Source organism: Rhinolophus ferrumequinum, chromosome 7, assembly GCF_004115265.2.
Source record: "Rhinolophus ferrumequinum isolate MPI-CBG mRhiFer1 chromosome 7, mRhiFer1_v1.p, whole genome shotgun sequence".
In the NCBI taxonomy this organism is placed as follows: Eukaryota; Metazoa; Chordata; class Mammalia; order Chiroptera; family Rhinolophidae; genus Rhinolophus; species Rhinolophus ferrumequinum.
Window position 1 is genome coordinate 78,372,198 of NC_046290.1, and position 16,794 is coordinate 78,388,991.

Genomic DNA, 16,794 nt, shown 5'->3' on the forward strand with positions numbered 1-16,794 from the left:
TTACTTCTCTTTAAACTGTATGTTTACTACCTTCTTCTGTATTAGGACAGATTTCACAATTTTTAACAATTTAAGAATTATAGACAATACCAATTTTTAATAAACATATATCTATAAAAATAACTGAAATACATCAAAATGGTGGGATTATGGGCAGATTTTACTCTTCGAATTACTTCTCAAATCTTTTGCTGCCTTTCCAAGGTAGGAGTAATCACTCGTAATTACCAGCATTAAAAACAGATTATGCCAGACCAGTGTTACTTCTGGTGTACCTCGATTTCTGCAAGGAATGTGATCATTCCTAATGATTTTATCTTGTGGATAAAATGGAGAAATGCAGACTGAAAAACAGCACATTTGATGGCTTAGGGATACCATCCCTGTATTTTCCTCCAGAATTTGGAAACAATTGAGCTGGAAAAGTTAGGAGATCACCACCTTTATCAACGTTAACATGTTTTCCAACCTGTAGCAATGGGGACCAGCTAATAGTACATATCCCTGAAGCAGAGATTACTTCACTCAATTGCTGGCCTTACTAGACAACCATGGACCTCCCCAATGGGTAGGCAAAGTTAAACTTTCTGGAATATATCTTTTGACATATTTTCTTCCTTCTATACCACCCTGTAAATGTGCTTCTGGTCCATTCTGCTTCATTACTTACGTAACATTAGTTGCTCACGTAGCTATCCTGTCTCAGCCAACTAAGTTATGTTCCTGGAGGTCAGACTACCTTATTCATTTTTGAAACTTCTTAGCAGACTATCATGTACATTATTATAGACGTTCAAACACTTTCATATTTGTGTTATGTATTATTTAAGAGCCATCTGAGTAGAGGCCAAAATAAGAACTTTAGAAACTGAAGATCAAGAGACTAGAATTGGACCAATGATTAAAATATAGCTATTTAAGGCACCCGTTAGCTCAGTTGGTTAGAGCCCGGTGCTCCTAGCAACAAGGTTACCGGTTCGATCCCCACGTGGGCCACTGTGAGCTGTGCCCTCCACAACTAGATTGAAACAACTACTTGACTTGGAGCTGATGGGTCCTGGAAAAACACACTTAAAATAAATAAAAATTAAAAAATACATATATAAATATATGTATATATGTATTTATGTATATACATATATATGGCTATTTACTAAATGCTTGTGTATGACAGGCAGTGATCCTAAATGTTTTATGAATATCTCATTATATTCTCATTATAGTAGATACTACCTTAGTTAACAGAGGAAGAAACAGACACACAAGTTAATAAAATCATTTGAGTGAAGTCACACAACCATGATTTGAACTTGACACTAAAGCACTGAGCTGCTATTGAGCTACACTGAAACCGAGAGGGCTCAGCCTTCAGAGATCTATCTTTCACTGGTGCTTGTAAGGCAACACTGCCTGGTGGCTGAGAAACAAGGCTCTGGGGCCTGACTGCCACGGTTCATATTAGACTCTGCTAATTACTGCCATGTTTTCCCGAAAATTAGACCTCGCCGGACCATCAGCTCTAAAGCCTCTTTTGGAGCAAAAATTAATTATAGTAGAATAAGACTACAGTAAAATAAGACCGGGTCTTATATATTAATTTTTGCTCCAAAAGAGGCATTAGAGCTGATGGTCTGGCTAGGTCTTATTTTCGGGAAAACACGGTATGATATGGACAGGTTTCCCAACCTGTCTATACCTCTGCTTCCTCATCTGTAAAGCGAGAGCATCCTTAGTTCATAGGATTACTGCAAAGATTAACTGTATCGATACAAGTAAAACATTCAGCACAGCACCTGGCACAGGGTAAGCATTCACTGAAGTTAACCTGTACTTACTGTTATTTTTCTATTTTGTAGAATTGTTCCAGGAATCAGAATGTCCCCTATGACATTATAAAGGGAAAGAAAAAAATTGAGGCAACTCTGACATTATACACCTAAGGTTAATGTACTTAAAAATTAAGAGCTTTTTAGGGAACTGAAGGCTTAACTGCCTTTCACCCAAACTTTCACTAAGAAATGTAAAAAGGTTAAAAATGAGGCAGTTTAGAGATGGATACAGGTTTCCCCTATCTGAAAGTACAGCATTCCTTTTATAAGACAAAAATAGGGTAAAGCATAGAAGCTATTACCACTAATTTATATGGAAATTTTTAAAGTGTTCCCAGACCCAACAAATAACCTACCAAATAATACATAAAACGAAAACAACACTAACATTTAGTAAAAGCAGTGCCACCCTCCCTGGGCAGGCTGCCTCTAATGGCTCCCTGAAAAACAAATGCTGAATGTTATTTTCGTTTTTCACATTTTCTCCTAAAGGAAAATCGTCTTCAGATTTCTTTCAGTTAGTGAAAACAGGTACATTTAATGTAGACCTTTTGTGAAAGTAAATTGGCATAAAGTGAACTTTCAAAAAGTGGGGGATACCTGTATTTCTCTAATTTCCTTTCCTGGCCAGTCCCTAACAAGTTTCAATGAAATACCAAATAAATAATCACTCTCTTGCTACAAAAATGTACTCCAAGCTGCAAGCTGATGAGAAGCCTTAAAAATATTTAAATCCTGATAGAAAACAAGTCAGTTTATGGAAAGTTTTTTTTTATTCTACAAGATTGGTGCAATTCTATACAACCAACATCTGTTTAGAGAATTTTATTTTTCTTTTCAAAAGTAAATGAAAAACCCCTTTGAATTATTTATATATTAATTTAATTTTTGAAAACAAGTCATAGGGTCTTCTCTGTCCTATTTAATTATCAACGTTACACATTTACAAACTGAAGCAAAAATAGATAGTACAGTTTAAATGAAATCTTCCAAAGAATAAAATTGCTTTTCAGTCCACTGTATTTTCAAAGTTGATTATCACCAAGCCAGAATGAAAGTTATGAACCACAAACCACGTTTAATTTTAAAAAGAATGTTAGATTATCTTATACTGTATCTTCACACAGCTGAAATTTTAGTATAAACTGTATATTAAGTCTCTTTCCATTATTTATTCTACTTTAAAAATATATACAGCTAATGATGTTTAACTATGTATTCGGAGTCATATGTCCAAACATAAATATTTGGGAAATTCAAACTGTCACAACAACTTAGGGAAGGATTAAAGAAAAAAGATGAGCTACAAATTATATAGTAGGAGGAAGGGGAAAAAAGTTTACTTAAACATTTATATCTGGATAGATATGTGTTTTCTAATTTATATATACATACCCAGTTGAGTATTGACAGCCATCAAATGTTAACCAGTTACATACAGAGTAGACTAAGCCTGTACTATTTTCTACAAGAGGTAATAGTGGTGATTTCAAACATTTTAATGTATCTCAATAGTTTCATCAAAAGTTATTTGTAGTAATAGTCTAATATTATGACATTTTGATAGGCACAGATAAAATAAGTGCATTATCTATTCCAAACTCGGCACACTGATGATACCTGGCTCTGCTTAATGGTCTAAGTATCTGAACATAACAGAGCAGATAGGTAACCAGAAAAGACATGTAACATATCCATGCTCATGAATCACGTTCACATTAGTGTTGAAAATTTTCAAATCTAAATATAGAGGGACACTTATAAAGCTGCAGGACAATTCCAACATAAGAATCCAACTAGATAAACCTGCAAAATCTTAAACTTCAGTTCTTAATCCTTGTTTAGAATTATCTATTTGTGCTTCCAAAATTTTAGAATTAAAGGGTTGGAAACATGTTTACCCCTTGCTACACTGTAGCATTTGAAACTAGCCAGCATGACAACTTGAATTCCTTTTGCTCTTACATGTAGTAGCACATATATGCATTTTAAGATAGCTTAAAATTAACTTCTAGTCAGTAGTGATTAAGTGACTAGAATTGCTATCCAATCAGTATTCCATGGTACCACATTTCAAAGTTTTTATGAGTCTTGTTCAGCACTTACCACTTCTGGATGGGGGAGGGATGGCAAAAGCAGTTGCAAATTTTTTTTTTAAACAGCAGAAAAGCTTCAAACACCCATACAATTTTGTATCATCTTGTATTCTATTCTAGAATACTTGGAACAAAATCTTACTTCAATCAGCTCAATCTATGCAAGTTATAAAATACAAACACAGTCTAAAACCCTATAGTATACAGAATATGCACTATTTAATATTCATTAAGCGCAGTACTTTATTTGAAATGAAGATTATCAAATAAAAAAAAACCACACACACAGCACTCTAAATTTTTAAATCATTGTAAGGGCTGCCAACCAGAGATTGTACAAATCACATGTGCAAGAGAAAAAAAAAAAAAAGAAAAAACAAAAGAAACTAACTTCTCAGTGCATCACACCCATCACTATAAAACGTATGGCACTTTTATGATACTAATATTATAACTGTCAATTTAAGTTGGGAATGACTGAAAGACATAAAAGCCACATAAAAGCAAGAACCAGCCAATTAAAATGTTAAAATGAAACAGATCATCTTTTTTCTTTGTAAAAGAGCTGAAAATGATAACACACTAAAAATTTTCCTATTTGCGTTCCTCTATAAGACATTCTAGTGTCTTAAATTATTTTTTAATTATTCTATCTGTTATGATAATCTGATTTTTAAGGCCTGTATGTTATTGAAACATACTATTTTCTGTGTGGTAAGAAGGTGTGTTTTTTTTTTTTTGGTTAAGAATGTCTTTATGAAAAAAAAACACAACATATCTGGTTGTAAATCATAGAATAACCCCCCAAAAACAATCTGACATTTTTCAAGCTAGTGAAAAATAAATTATACCATGATTTATCAACTTAAAACTATATCAATATTAACAAACATTTTTATTGTAGTTTTTTTCCCCCATAAAAATTAAACAGTGCAGAATAGGGCTTGGGCTACAGTTAATCACATTTGCTTTTCTGAAAAACAAAACCTTATTTACTACAAATAATTCAAAGGCAATTTTCTTCCTCCACAACACATGTAGACATTAAATCGAAGGTTTGAAAAATATCCACTACCTATAAGAAAAGTACTTTTAAATGACTAAAAGGAATCAAAATACCAAAGTCTAGTGTGTGAAGAGTAGATATAAACAACCAAGAAAAGAGTGGATCATTGGTGTTGAATATTTAACATGAATAGCCCAAAATAAGTTCCAAAGTTTTTATACCTTTACAAATAGAAAAAGGTGTCCTTTCCACAGTTTGGGGATATGCCTTGTACACCCCCCACCCCAACAAGTATATGAGTAAGGGTTTTTAAATGTTGCCAATATTCAGTTCTTCAGTACCTAAAATTAATTAGAGGACAGCAATATTACAGTGGCAACGATGCATCAATTCTCAAAACGTAGTTATGATCCAACACGAGTTGTGGTGGTTCTTTTATCTGAGAAAAAGCTTTTTAGAAGAAACACTTGCCCTATGCTAACCACCAGAAGAATGAGGGCTTCTCCTACTGACCAATAGGCCACTCTTGTATTTAGATCTTCTGCTCGGCTTCGGCCTTGAGCTTCTCTCAAACGGAAATGAGTCTGATAGTCGATGACAGACTTCAGAGCTTCGTGAATTGAAACACAGGCAGATTCCATCTAAAGAGAAATATTTCCAGTTATTATGTTTAATCCTTTCTGTACAATTCATCTAGTATATTCATCTTTTCTTTCAATTTGATCTTAATTCCTCATTTGATAAATATTCCGTTCAACCGGCTCTCATTCATTCACTCATTTATGCCAGTGGTCGTGGCAATGCAACCCTTCTACTCATTCCTGATAGAACAACTGGTAAGGCTCGAGATCCCGTGAAGCAGTTGCTTGCTCCAAAACGGAATGTCACAGCTGTGGTATCTGTAAGGTGATAGATGGAACACTAAGCTAACAGTAACAAATACTTATCAGTTAAGGTCGGTGGCTATAGAATTTCAAACCCAGACTTCTCAAAGACAAAGGATTAGAGGAAGAGAATGGCAGATTAGTAAATGTGACCAATAAGAATAAAAATCAAAGTCCAAATATATACAAAAATAAACCAAATATGGCATAAAAATATGTTGAATTAGTCAAAAGTATGTTAACTATTTTAAAAAGTGTTGAATCTGAAAATGATAAGTCAGAATAGAAATGTTTCTTTTTTTTTTTCAGTTATCAATTTGCTAAGTAAGTCTTTTTACCTCATGCCAGTCAACTAAACCAATATATATGTTCTCTATGAAACATAAGTTTCAGTTCACTGTGTAATCATTTTATAAGCCTTCATTTGATGATATATATTATACATATATATTTTTATATACTAATTATATAATCTGACTTGGGAAGGGTTCAATGTCTAATTTTTTTTTTTTGGTATACCAGAGCTTAATATTTTTCTACTGCTGAAAACTTAATCATGGTGATGAAATCCATGCTTTTTAACATCACATACTACATATTAAGAATTTTAAAAACAATCTGAATTTGTCTTAATCTTAATTAAAGAATACAGATATTAGGAAATAATTCAAACGTTTAATGGACCAAAGCAAGTATAAAAGGAAACATTATAAAAATATTCCATTAAAGGTGCTTTTAAAAAGAATGAGCAATTATGAGATCTTCAAATTGAATTTACCTTTAAAATACTCAAATGTTTTTGCAGTTCTTTTATTTAGGCCCCAAGGAATGAACGATTAGCAAAACTGTGCTAAAATAAATGACTTCTAATTTGTGCTAAGAGGCTAGAGAGGTGCTTCTAGCATTTCTTTGCTTTCTATGTATTCCCAAAATGACATATGGTCTAAGGAGTCTTCTGGAAAGTATGAGTAACAGCAAGGATTGGACACAAATTCAGAATGTTTAAGGATTCCTTGAAGCCTCACCACAGAGTATATGAATTAACTGCTGGATTAGAGGAAACGACAGAAATTAAGGTACTACTTGCATGAATTCAATACAATTTTTGAGATGATGTTTCCTTTTTATTTTTTTGTATTTTTAAAGTGGAAATGTTCACATATATTCAAAAGTATATAGAACAGTACAACGAAACTCCATGTCAATAATTGACACATGGCTAATCTTGTTACCCCTATACTCCCCATCTATTTTCCTTCCCACCCCTCAATTATTTTAAAGCAAATCCCAGGTATTTTATCATTTCAAGTATTCTTTTATATTTATTTCTGGAAGATTAACTTTAAAAAAGATAGCCCCAATAGCATTATAACACATTAAATAATTAAAAATAGTTTCTTAAAGATCTCAAATATTAAGTTAGTGTTCAAATTTCTCTAAACGCCTCAGAAGTTGTTTACAAATCAGAATCGAAACAAGGTCAACATAATCATTTGGCTGATACGTCTTTTAAGTCTTCTTTAATCTTTAGGTTCTTTTCCTTTTTTCCCTTCCCATCTATTTGTTGAAGAAATTGGGGCCACTAGCCTATGGCATTTCCCACTTCCTGGATTTTGCTGATTATATTCCCATGGTGTTCCTCTATCCTATGTATTTCTTATAAACTGATAGTTGGAGCTAGAGATTTGATGGGATTCAAATCTAATGTTCTGAGTGGGAAGACCTGATAGGCAACGCCATGTACTTCATTACTACCTATTATCAGAAGACACATGATGTCTAGTTCTCTATTTGTGAAGGATCATTAGACTTAGAGTGACAGATACCAGTCTGATCTATCCATTATAAAGCTTCCCATCAGCCTTCCACCTAACAGTTTCAGCAGTGATCACTGGTGATCACTGCCTACTCTAGATCCATTATTTTATTAATGGTTAAAAAATTTAGTAAAACTCATATCATTTATTCTGCCTTTATCAGCTGGTAACTTTTTCAACTTCAAAGTATGAACAGCTGCTTTATAGGTATCTGTGTTGCATGAGAGACTTATTAGCTTTTTGAGAGTAGAAAAATAAAAGATAAAAAATGAAGTATGAGTAAGGAGGTTAATTAGTACTAAATACTTCATAGCCACTCATTCTTACATTTATCTACTTAGGTTTTAAGAGGAAGTTACCTTCACGTACAAAGTAAAATTCATGAAGGTTAAATTATAAACAATGGCCCCAAAGAGAAATCTTTTTACAAAGCAAAATGCCATTTACATAAGATGCTAAAATAAAGAGAACATTTCTAGAAATAAGAGCATTTGAATACATCTTGTTAAAGCCCACAATAAGTTTATGAATTAAGGCTCTTACACGTTCTTTAAAACTACCTCTATCATCACATGACTGGCTAAGAGACTAACTGGATCCTAAGAACAATGAAATACCAGTTTAAGGTTTTAACAAGTAGGCGTTAAATAATTCCTTTGAATACCTAATTGAATATATTTTAGATATAATCTAGCTCATACTGTATTTGAACTGGAACTAAAACAGCCCTTCTCATCACCTGAGCAGTATCTGTTTACTGACCTTAAATTTCTTTCATTATCTTTCTCCCATTAAGCTCTTCTTCAAAATAAAACCCAATTTATCTTCTATTTTTGTTAGATGACTTACCATCTAATATTTTATCTTAAGTTACAGCAAAAGTTATTGTACCAACACCTTGAGTAACATAAATACTGACATAAAATCATCTTGTGACATATTTACATACTAATTAAAGCATCAGTTTACTTCTAGTTACACTAATCTGTAAAGTTATGGTAGCAACATTCCCCTATGAATCACATAAATGTTTCAGAATGCTGGAGCACTGTTTAGCCTTCCTAAATTTCCTTTTGCCACCGATGTTTCTACATAAGTGATCCTATTTTAATGCTTCTTTATTATCTCTACATTTAAAAGTTTATAAAATCCTTTAACACCGGTCTTCACTAAAAAGTCTGAGGTTCTCTGTAAAATATCCCATCTACTGAAAGAATTAAGATAGGTCTTAAAGATTGTGTTAAAGTCTCAAAATTCTGTGTTCATCAATGAGTTCATGCATATTAAATTATGCTTTTTTCCCTCTTTATACACACCAACATTGTATTACTGACTTTTTATTTACCTGGGTAAGAGCACTGACGCGGTTCTCACTAGGAAACAAAGGTGGGTCTTCTCCAACTTGAAAATCAAAATATACAGTTTTATGTGTGAAAGTAGAAAATTCATTGCTGAAGCAAAATTTGTATGTCCCATTTTTGGAAGCTGTGAAGGTAAAACTATCATACTGCTTCTTCATCTCTTTGTATAACACGTTACCATCGGGATCTTCTAATCGACAATCTACATCATAGTGACCGCCAGTAATCACCTAGAAAGAGAAAAAAAAAAAAATGAAGAGATCACCATGACTAACAAGTTTAGAAATTTACCAGATTCCCTGTTAAAATGGCAATAAAATTATAGGCTAAGGACTTTTACTATTACATACAATTTTACATTTTTTGATTTCCACCAGTGGGTGGAACTTGGGAGGCAGATTTTAGTTCAACTAAAGCTTTGTAAAAAACGAACAAATTTCCTCATGACATGGGAAAGGGAACTACCGTAGCAAACTAGCCAGACAAGTATTCTAGTTAATGTAGGTCTCTTATATCACTTAATTCTCCCAACAACACTATAAGACGGGTTTCCTCATCCTCTATCTGACAAACTTAGAAACTGAGTTAAGATAAGCAACCTACCCAACATTACTTGTCTGTAAGAGGCACAGGCAGAACTTGAACTCCAAAGTCATACTCTTTACCCTTAGTGTTCCATAGTATTTCCCTTAGTGTTCCATAGTATTTCCCTTCCCCAATTTTCTCCCCTAGTTTCCTGTATCATCCAAGCACACGCATGGATAGTGCAGTGAAGTAATAAAGTAGGTCAGTCCTTAGCATAACATAACACCCAGCATACTTCTACCATAAAACTAAACTCATCTTACTGCCAAATTACAAATGGGTTGTGCTTCAATTCTTTATAGGTCAGTTATATGTGATTTGATACATATTTTGTTTCGAACTATACTATCAATTGACTAGAATTGTGGTCTGTTCTAAGAGCATTATCATCATTTACAACTTGTTTCCCAGAGAAACATAAATGATTAAACTATATGTTTATACACTAGTGATTAAAGCCCCCCAAAAAAAAAAAAACCCAGAACACAAAAACAAACAAAAAAATCTTTTATCTGGAAAGCTTGTATTTAAGGGCAAGCATATTGAAAGGAAAGCCAGGGGTAGATGAAATGTTTCTGAAGAGGATTTTGGAGATATTTTCAAGGGCTGATGCTTAATTAGTCACAATTTGGGCCACTGGGGTTGTACAAATGAAGAGGGCAGAGACATTTTTCCTGAAGTAACTGGACAAGCCTAAGAGAAAAAAGGGAAAAAGGATTAAAGAGGAGAAAGACCTCCTTATATAAGAAAACTGAATGGGATGAAAGAGGGAGAGGAGCCTGGAGAAGAAACATAGGGTGTGTGTATCCACTTGAGAAAAAAGCAATGAGGAAGAGACACTGGGTTTGAGTGTTCCCAACTATGATGAAATTGAGTGGTACCAGCTGTATTTTCAAGCTTGAACACTCTTGGTTATCATAACGTTGACATTCTAGATCTGTAGAACAGAGAGATCAAACTTTGGACATCAAAGAAGGATCGGTTGCTAATGTGACCTTTTGTTACTTAGAGATATAATGAATAACTGAACTATGATACAAGATCATTTTGATAATTACATGAAATATAATTATGCACTTAGTAAATTATAAAATATGTAAATATTAATATACAGATAAAATGTTTTGACATAAAAAGTGTGTTATCAAGTGAGCTTTTACCCTTCCTTACAAAAGCCAACAACCTTTCTTCCAGGTGAAAATAATGACTTCATTTTTATATACCCAATTATTCATATTGACCGTTGTACTCTGAACAATTAAATACATGTTAGGTTGGTGCAAAAGTCATTGCGGTTTTTGCAATTCTTTTTTTAACCTTTTAAACCGCAATGACTTTTGCACCAACCTAATACATACAAACTGAATAGCATCACAAATGATCATCCCGCCACTTTTCTTCTGTCAAACTTCAAAACAAGTAATCTCATTTCAAATAAAAGTTCCCCCTTTACAACCTAAGTCACGTAGATAGAAACTAGGAATCATCCCAAATTAAGTGTCCCTACCTGTCCAGTTAATCACAGAAATTTCTTGATGTTATTGCCTTTCTCAAATTCATCCCATCTCCTCCATTCCTAATCCACAATCCAGACAGGACTATTGCCACAACTTTCTAAAAGGTCTTCCCACAACTCAATCTCTCCTCCCTCTAATCAAGGTTTTCTCAACCTAGTTAAATAATCTTGGGCTGGATAACTCTTTGTTGTAGAGGACTGTGTTGCCCTGTGCATTCTAACACATTTAGCAGCATCTCTAGGCTCTATCCACTAGAAGCCAGTAGCACCCCCACCCCCCACATCTCCAGGACTGGGATGGGGGCAACCTCCCTATCCTTCCCCATCCCCCTTAAAACCTTTTTAAAAACCTTTTGCTTAAAACCTTTCTAAAAAAGGTTTTTATTTAAAAAATATAGCTAACATACGTTATATCAGTTTCAGGGGTACACCGTAGTTGTTCAACATTTATATACCTAAAGAAGTGATCACCATGATAAGTCCAGCAACCATCTGACACCGCACCGAGCTGTCATATTACTGACTACATTCCCCATGCTGTACATTACATACCCATGACTGATTTGTTTTATACCCAGAAATTTTGACCACTTATTGCCCTTCACCTTTCCCCCAACTTTTTAATTTTGCAATTAGTTTACCTTCAATATTATTTTATATTAATTTCAGGTGTATAGCACAGTGGTTAGACATTTGTATAATTTAAGAAGTGATCCCCTTGTCTAGTCTAGTACTCACCTGTCATTATACAGTCATTACCATATTATTGACTACATTCCCTATGCTTTACTTTACATTCCCACGACTATTTTGTAACTACTAATTTGTACTTCTTAATACCCTCACCTTTTTCACCCTGCCCCCCAACTCCTCTTCCATCAATTACCCCATTAAATTTAGTACCCATCTGACACCATACATAGTTATTACAATATTATTGACTATACTCCATATGCTTTATATCTGCACTAACAGTGGCAAGTTAAACAGTTTGTTTGCTAAAGAATCACAGGGCCCAAAATGACAATGCTTACAAATCCAGTTTATTACAGAAAAAAGTGTACAATATAAATGTCACAGCCAAAAGCTGCCTCACAGCAAGAGGTCAGGAGAGGTTAGGTGTTGGTTCCTTTGTCCTCCCTCCGGAGGGCTGTGGCCAGAGATATACTCTCTCAGATCAGGAATCGCCAAGTGCACTAAAGGAATACCTTGGAACCACTGAGCCCAAAAGAGTCTTGGCTGAGTTTTTATATTTTGTTGGTCATATAAGCATATTCCTGTTATGTAACAAGTCTTAATACCAACACTCTGGGGGTGGAGGTGGGGAGGGTCTCACAGACCAGGTGTAAATCATCAATCTCACTGTTATCAATAAACAATGCCAGAAAAACTTGTCCAAACCTCCCCTAAAGCCCTGGGACCCAGTTCCAAAGTAACACTATTACTCAGTGCCAGCTCAGGCTAATTTCAGGCCTGCTGGAATTGAAATTAAGTCTTACAAACATAACATAACTGCCTAGGATGCCCTTTCCCCCCTACCACCTTGTAGAAAAGTAGCTGTTGTTTATCCTTCTAGACTCAAATCAAACATCAGCCTCTCAGCTAAAATTCCCCTAATGATCCTTCCCCCTGAGCCAGCACTATACAGAGAGGGACCAAAGTTTTGCCACTTCAAAAATGTGCCCTTTTGGGACATTGATTTTAAGCTGGTTACTAAGAAACAAGACTCAGAAAGAGTCTGCTCCCTTCCCTTTTCCCGCCTAAAGAGATTCAGATAGAAAATCCTGCTTCAGGAAGGGAACCTCAGCATAATCATAGCATATTCACTTTAGCAAGGGAGACAGAAAGAAAGCTAGGAACGCTTATTTCCTGACCTCTTTCCCATTGTTTCTGGATTGCCTAGCAGGAATTTGCCATGCGTGTCCTGTAAATTGCCTGGCTACTGCCACGTGTCTCCTGTAAATTGCCTGGCTACCTGTGAATTTCCTATTTCCCCTTCAAAATCCCAGTCCCTACCTTCTCCTTTACCCAACATGGCATATAAGTCTCAATTGCCCAATGTGAGTCTCGTATCTATGACACCCTGGCATTTACATCCGTAATAAACTTTGTATATTTTCTCCTGTTAGTCTGTCTCTGTTAATTTGATTATTAGCCTAACTGAAAGAACTTAGAAAGTGGGGGGAAAGTTATTTTTTCATGTCCCTACAATATATAGTGTGTACTTACCTAACATTATGGCTAGGTAAGCTCCTGAGGTTGAAGAAGTCAGTCTTATCTTTGGGAAATAGTGTAACAAAGTAGTTAAGCATTTAACCTGGATCTGCATACTGATTCTGCTACTTGCGTCTTGTGTTTTATGACCTTGTGTCATAACCTATGGAAGCATCAGTTTCTTCCTTAGCAAAAAGCAATAAGAACTATACCTATTTCATATCGAGTTGTCCTGAGAACTGAAATGCTTGGCATACTGTCTGCCATATAACACATGCTAATTTTTTAGCCCCTAAGAGTAGTAATGGTAGTATTCTCAACACCAGGCCAACAGTGTCTGCACATATAAGAATTCAAGAAATGGTTATTAAATTCAAACAAAATTTTCACTGACATTGGATACAATTCCTATCTTCTTTCTGTCAGCTGGTCTTAATCCATGAAGTTAAGCAAGCCTAAGGGTCATCGTTAACCTTCCCTCCCTCCCTCACTATAGTCAAATCATGACCAAGTCCTGTTGATTTTACCTACTAAATTCCCTCCAATCCTTTCACTTTTCTCCTTCCCCACTGCTAACACCCTAGTCTAAGCTTGGACCACTACAATAGCGCCTAAGCAGTCCGTATATACAGTGTGTAATACCTTCTCTATCTGCACAAGTTAGTATCTATATAGCTACCAATAATATTTGGATCATTTTAGTGCACTGTGTACAACTCTCTGTTGGCTTCCCATATTATTAGGAAAAACTGAAATCCTTAACATGGCCAGCAAAGCACTAGAGGGTCTGCCCTGGCCCCCCAGTCTGGCTCCTTATTCCCAAATACATAGGACCTCTCTATGGTCTTCAAATCCCCAGTCACTCTTACCACAGGGACCTTGCAATGGCTATTTTCTCTTCTCCCTTACCAAAGTATCTACAACTCATAAAGGAAGCCTTCATAGATCCCAGACTAGATCGTATATCCCTTATTTTCTGCTCTTAAAGCACAATTCTGATGAATGAGCAGGTACTACTTAAGAAGGGAATCAAGAATGATGGCAGTGATCCTGTTTTGATCACTTCTTTATTACCAGTACCTATCAACAACTGCTCAAATGATAAGCAGATTTACCAAAAAGAAGAGAAACAGAGCAAAGATTTTTCTAACCAACTTAAACTACGTTCTGTCAAATAAAGCTTCTTTCTTTCTTTTTTTAGAATATATAATCCCAAAGACGAGAAGGGGCCTCTCATTTGTCGCAGCAATTCTTTCTACAACACCTTTGGCAGTTGGTCATCCAGCCTCAAATGATGCTCTTCCAATGACAAAGGACCACTTTAACCAACAGTCTAACATCAATGGGAAAACTAAAAAGCAATGGAGTTAGATATTGGCAGAACTTCAAATTTAATTAAAGTGGAAGTGTGGATTAGAGAGTGAGGGGCGGACACCGGGCATTATAAAACAGGAATAATATAAAAGTAGAGTCTTTTAGCTAAGAAAGTTCAACGGCCTTCAAATGAAGAGCATTAGAGAATGAACGGAAAAGGCACAGCTCCAGGAAGCCTTTCTGGAATTCAGGTATCTTAACATTTGGTCTTAAATGTCTCTTGCCCAAGGTTTAGAAGATGAAAGCCAAACGATGCGTATCAGCCACCTAAAGTGATTCTTGAATCAGCCCAAACATGGAGAAACAAGGCCAGAAGGTGAGGCACCAGCAGGTTAGAGCCCGAACCCTGGAACCGCCAACTGCGGCCCCGGGACTGCCGGAGCCTGTGTAGTACCTGGAACTCCAGGGTGCACTTCGTTCCTTGCGTGATGTCCTCGTAGAAACACTGCTTGGCATTGTCGGGCAGCTCGAAGGTGATCTCAGAGGCTCCCCCAGGTGCCGGCACCAGCAGCAGCAGCAGTGCGAGCAGCCTGCAGCCCCAACGGCCCGCGGCGACCGCCCAGCGTTGCGCGGACCCCAGCCGCGGCATCCCAAGGCGGCGGCGGCTGCCTCCACGGAGCTGAGGGGAGACGCGCGGTCAGGTCTGCGCGGACTCACCGTGCGCGGCAGGCCTCAGCCCCGGCCGCTCCGCGAAGACGCACGGCAGAGTCGCTCCGAACCTCGGAGAGACTCCGGGTGAGGAGCGAACCGCTGGGGGCGGGTGAGGGGTGCTAAGGGACCAGGACCTACAGCTGGGGACGACCTGGGAAGCAGAGATTAAGAGCGGCGGAGAGCAAGCGGAAAAGGCCTGAGGTGGCCGGAAGTGAAGGTGAGTGCGTGGGGAAAGGGGCGGGGCCTGCGGTACTAGCTCCAGCGACCCGGATGTGCTCTGCCTCGGCGGAGGGGAGAGGCGCTCGGAGTGTGTACGTGGAAGCTCGCGAGGGGGCGGATCAGCCTACGCCGCAGCCTGGGACGAGGGGCGGGGCTGGCCTATTGAGCGGGGCGGGGCGGAGCCACAAGAAGGGGTGTGGCCGGCAGGGGCCCTCGTAGGGCGTCGGGTATTAAGAGGTACCAGCTCTGAGAATAAGATGCAGAGATTTGTGTTTTTGTGAGAGCTGAGTGCTGGGGAAGCTCCGAGGGAGTGATGAAGAGCTGATTTTGCCCTAGGGGACTAACCACCGATGGTAGAGTGTTTTGCTATTTGCAGAGTTTTGTCATAAGTAATAACAAATTTGGGGCGAAGCAGCTTAGCCAGGAGCGCGAATTCTGGAACCACCAGACTGCAGGAGTTCTAACTCCCACTCTGCTATTTACTGGCTGTGTGACATTGGGCCAGTTGCTTAACCTCTCTGCTTCAGCCTTTGCATCAGTAAAATGAGGACAGTAGTACCTAACACAGAGGATTATTACAAGGCTTCAATATTTGGAAAAAGTACCCAAAAGAGTGGTTATCACTAGATAGGCTTTTGTTAAATAAAAATAAACATGCACTGTGCTAAGCACATTACTTTTATTGTGTTTTGGATCCTTCAAACAACCCTATAAGGTAGGTCTTATGCCTGTTTTACTGATAAGGAAATAGAGAATCAAAAAAATTGAATAACTTGCCTGTGGTCCCACCACTGGTTTGTGTTGGCGTGCTTAAAAAAATAATAGTGGGTAATTATACATTTTCTCGTGCATATAAACACGATTGAGGTATTATACCGCTTTTTATAAGTGACTATGGTGAGGCTCGTGTACTTTAAGATGGTCAGCAGAGAGGGTAGGTAGGGATTTTTATGAGAAGGAAATAGAAGCAGGTGGGTAGGAACCAGGCAGGGAAGTGAGGAGGTGGGGTAGGGAGAAGGGATGGCAGGATGAGGAGGTGGGGTGTGGGGGTGGGGTAGCGGGGTGGAGGGGCGTTAATGAGCTCGGAGACCTAGACCTTCTTTTGGCCTGGACTGCCTAAAGCCTCTGCAGGGGGAAAGGAGCCCCCAGGAGGTGAAATTTGGGGAAGATTGTACCTTCCTGAGAGCTGGGCCAAAAAGAAGCATTATTTCTTCTATGAACAGAAAGAAGACTGAATTTCGA

The 16,794-nt window shown here is 37.3% G+C and overlaps 1 protein-coding gene across 1 annotated transcript; it reads right to left on the reverse strand.

Moving 5' to 3' along the window:
* Positions 1-4,150: 4,150 nt before the first annotated feature.
* TMED7 (transmembrane p24 trafficking protein 7) lies at positions 4,151-15,693 on the reverse strand. The gene is made up of 3 exons (XM_033110256.1): positions 15,077-15,693; positions 8,978-9,223; positions 4,151-5,572 (listed from the first exon to the last, which is right to left on the reverse strand). The coding sequence occupies exons 1-3, from the start codon at positions 15,269-15,271 to the stop codon at positions 5,336-5,338; spliced, it is 678 nt and encodes a 225-aa protein (XP_032966147.1). The 5' UTR covers positions 15,272-15,693; the 3' UTR covers positions 4,151-5,335.
* Positions 15,694-16,794: the final 1,101 nt, after the last annotated feature.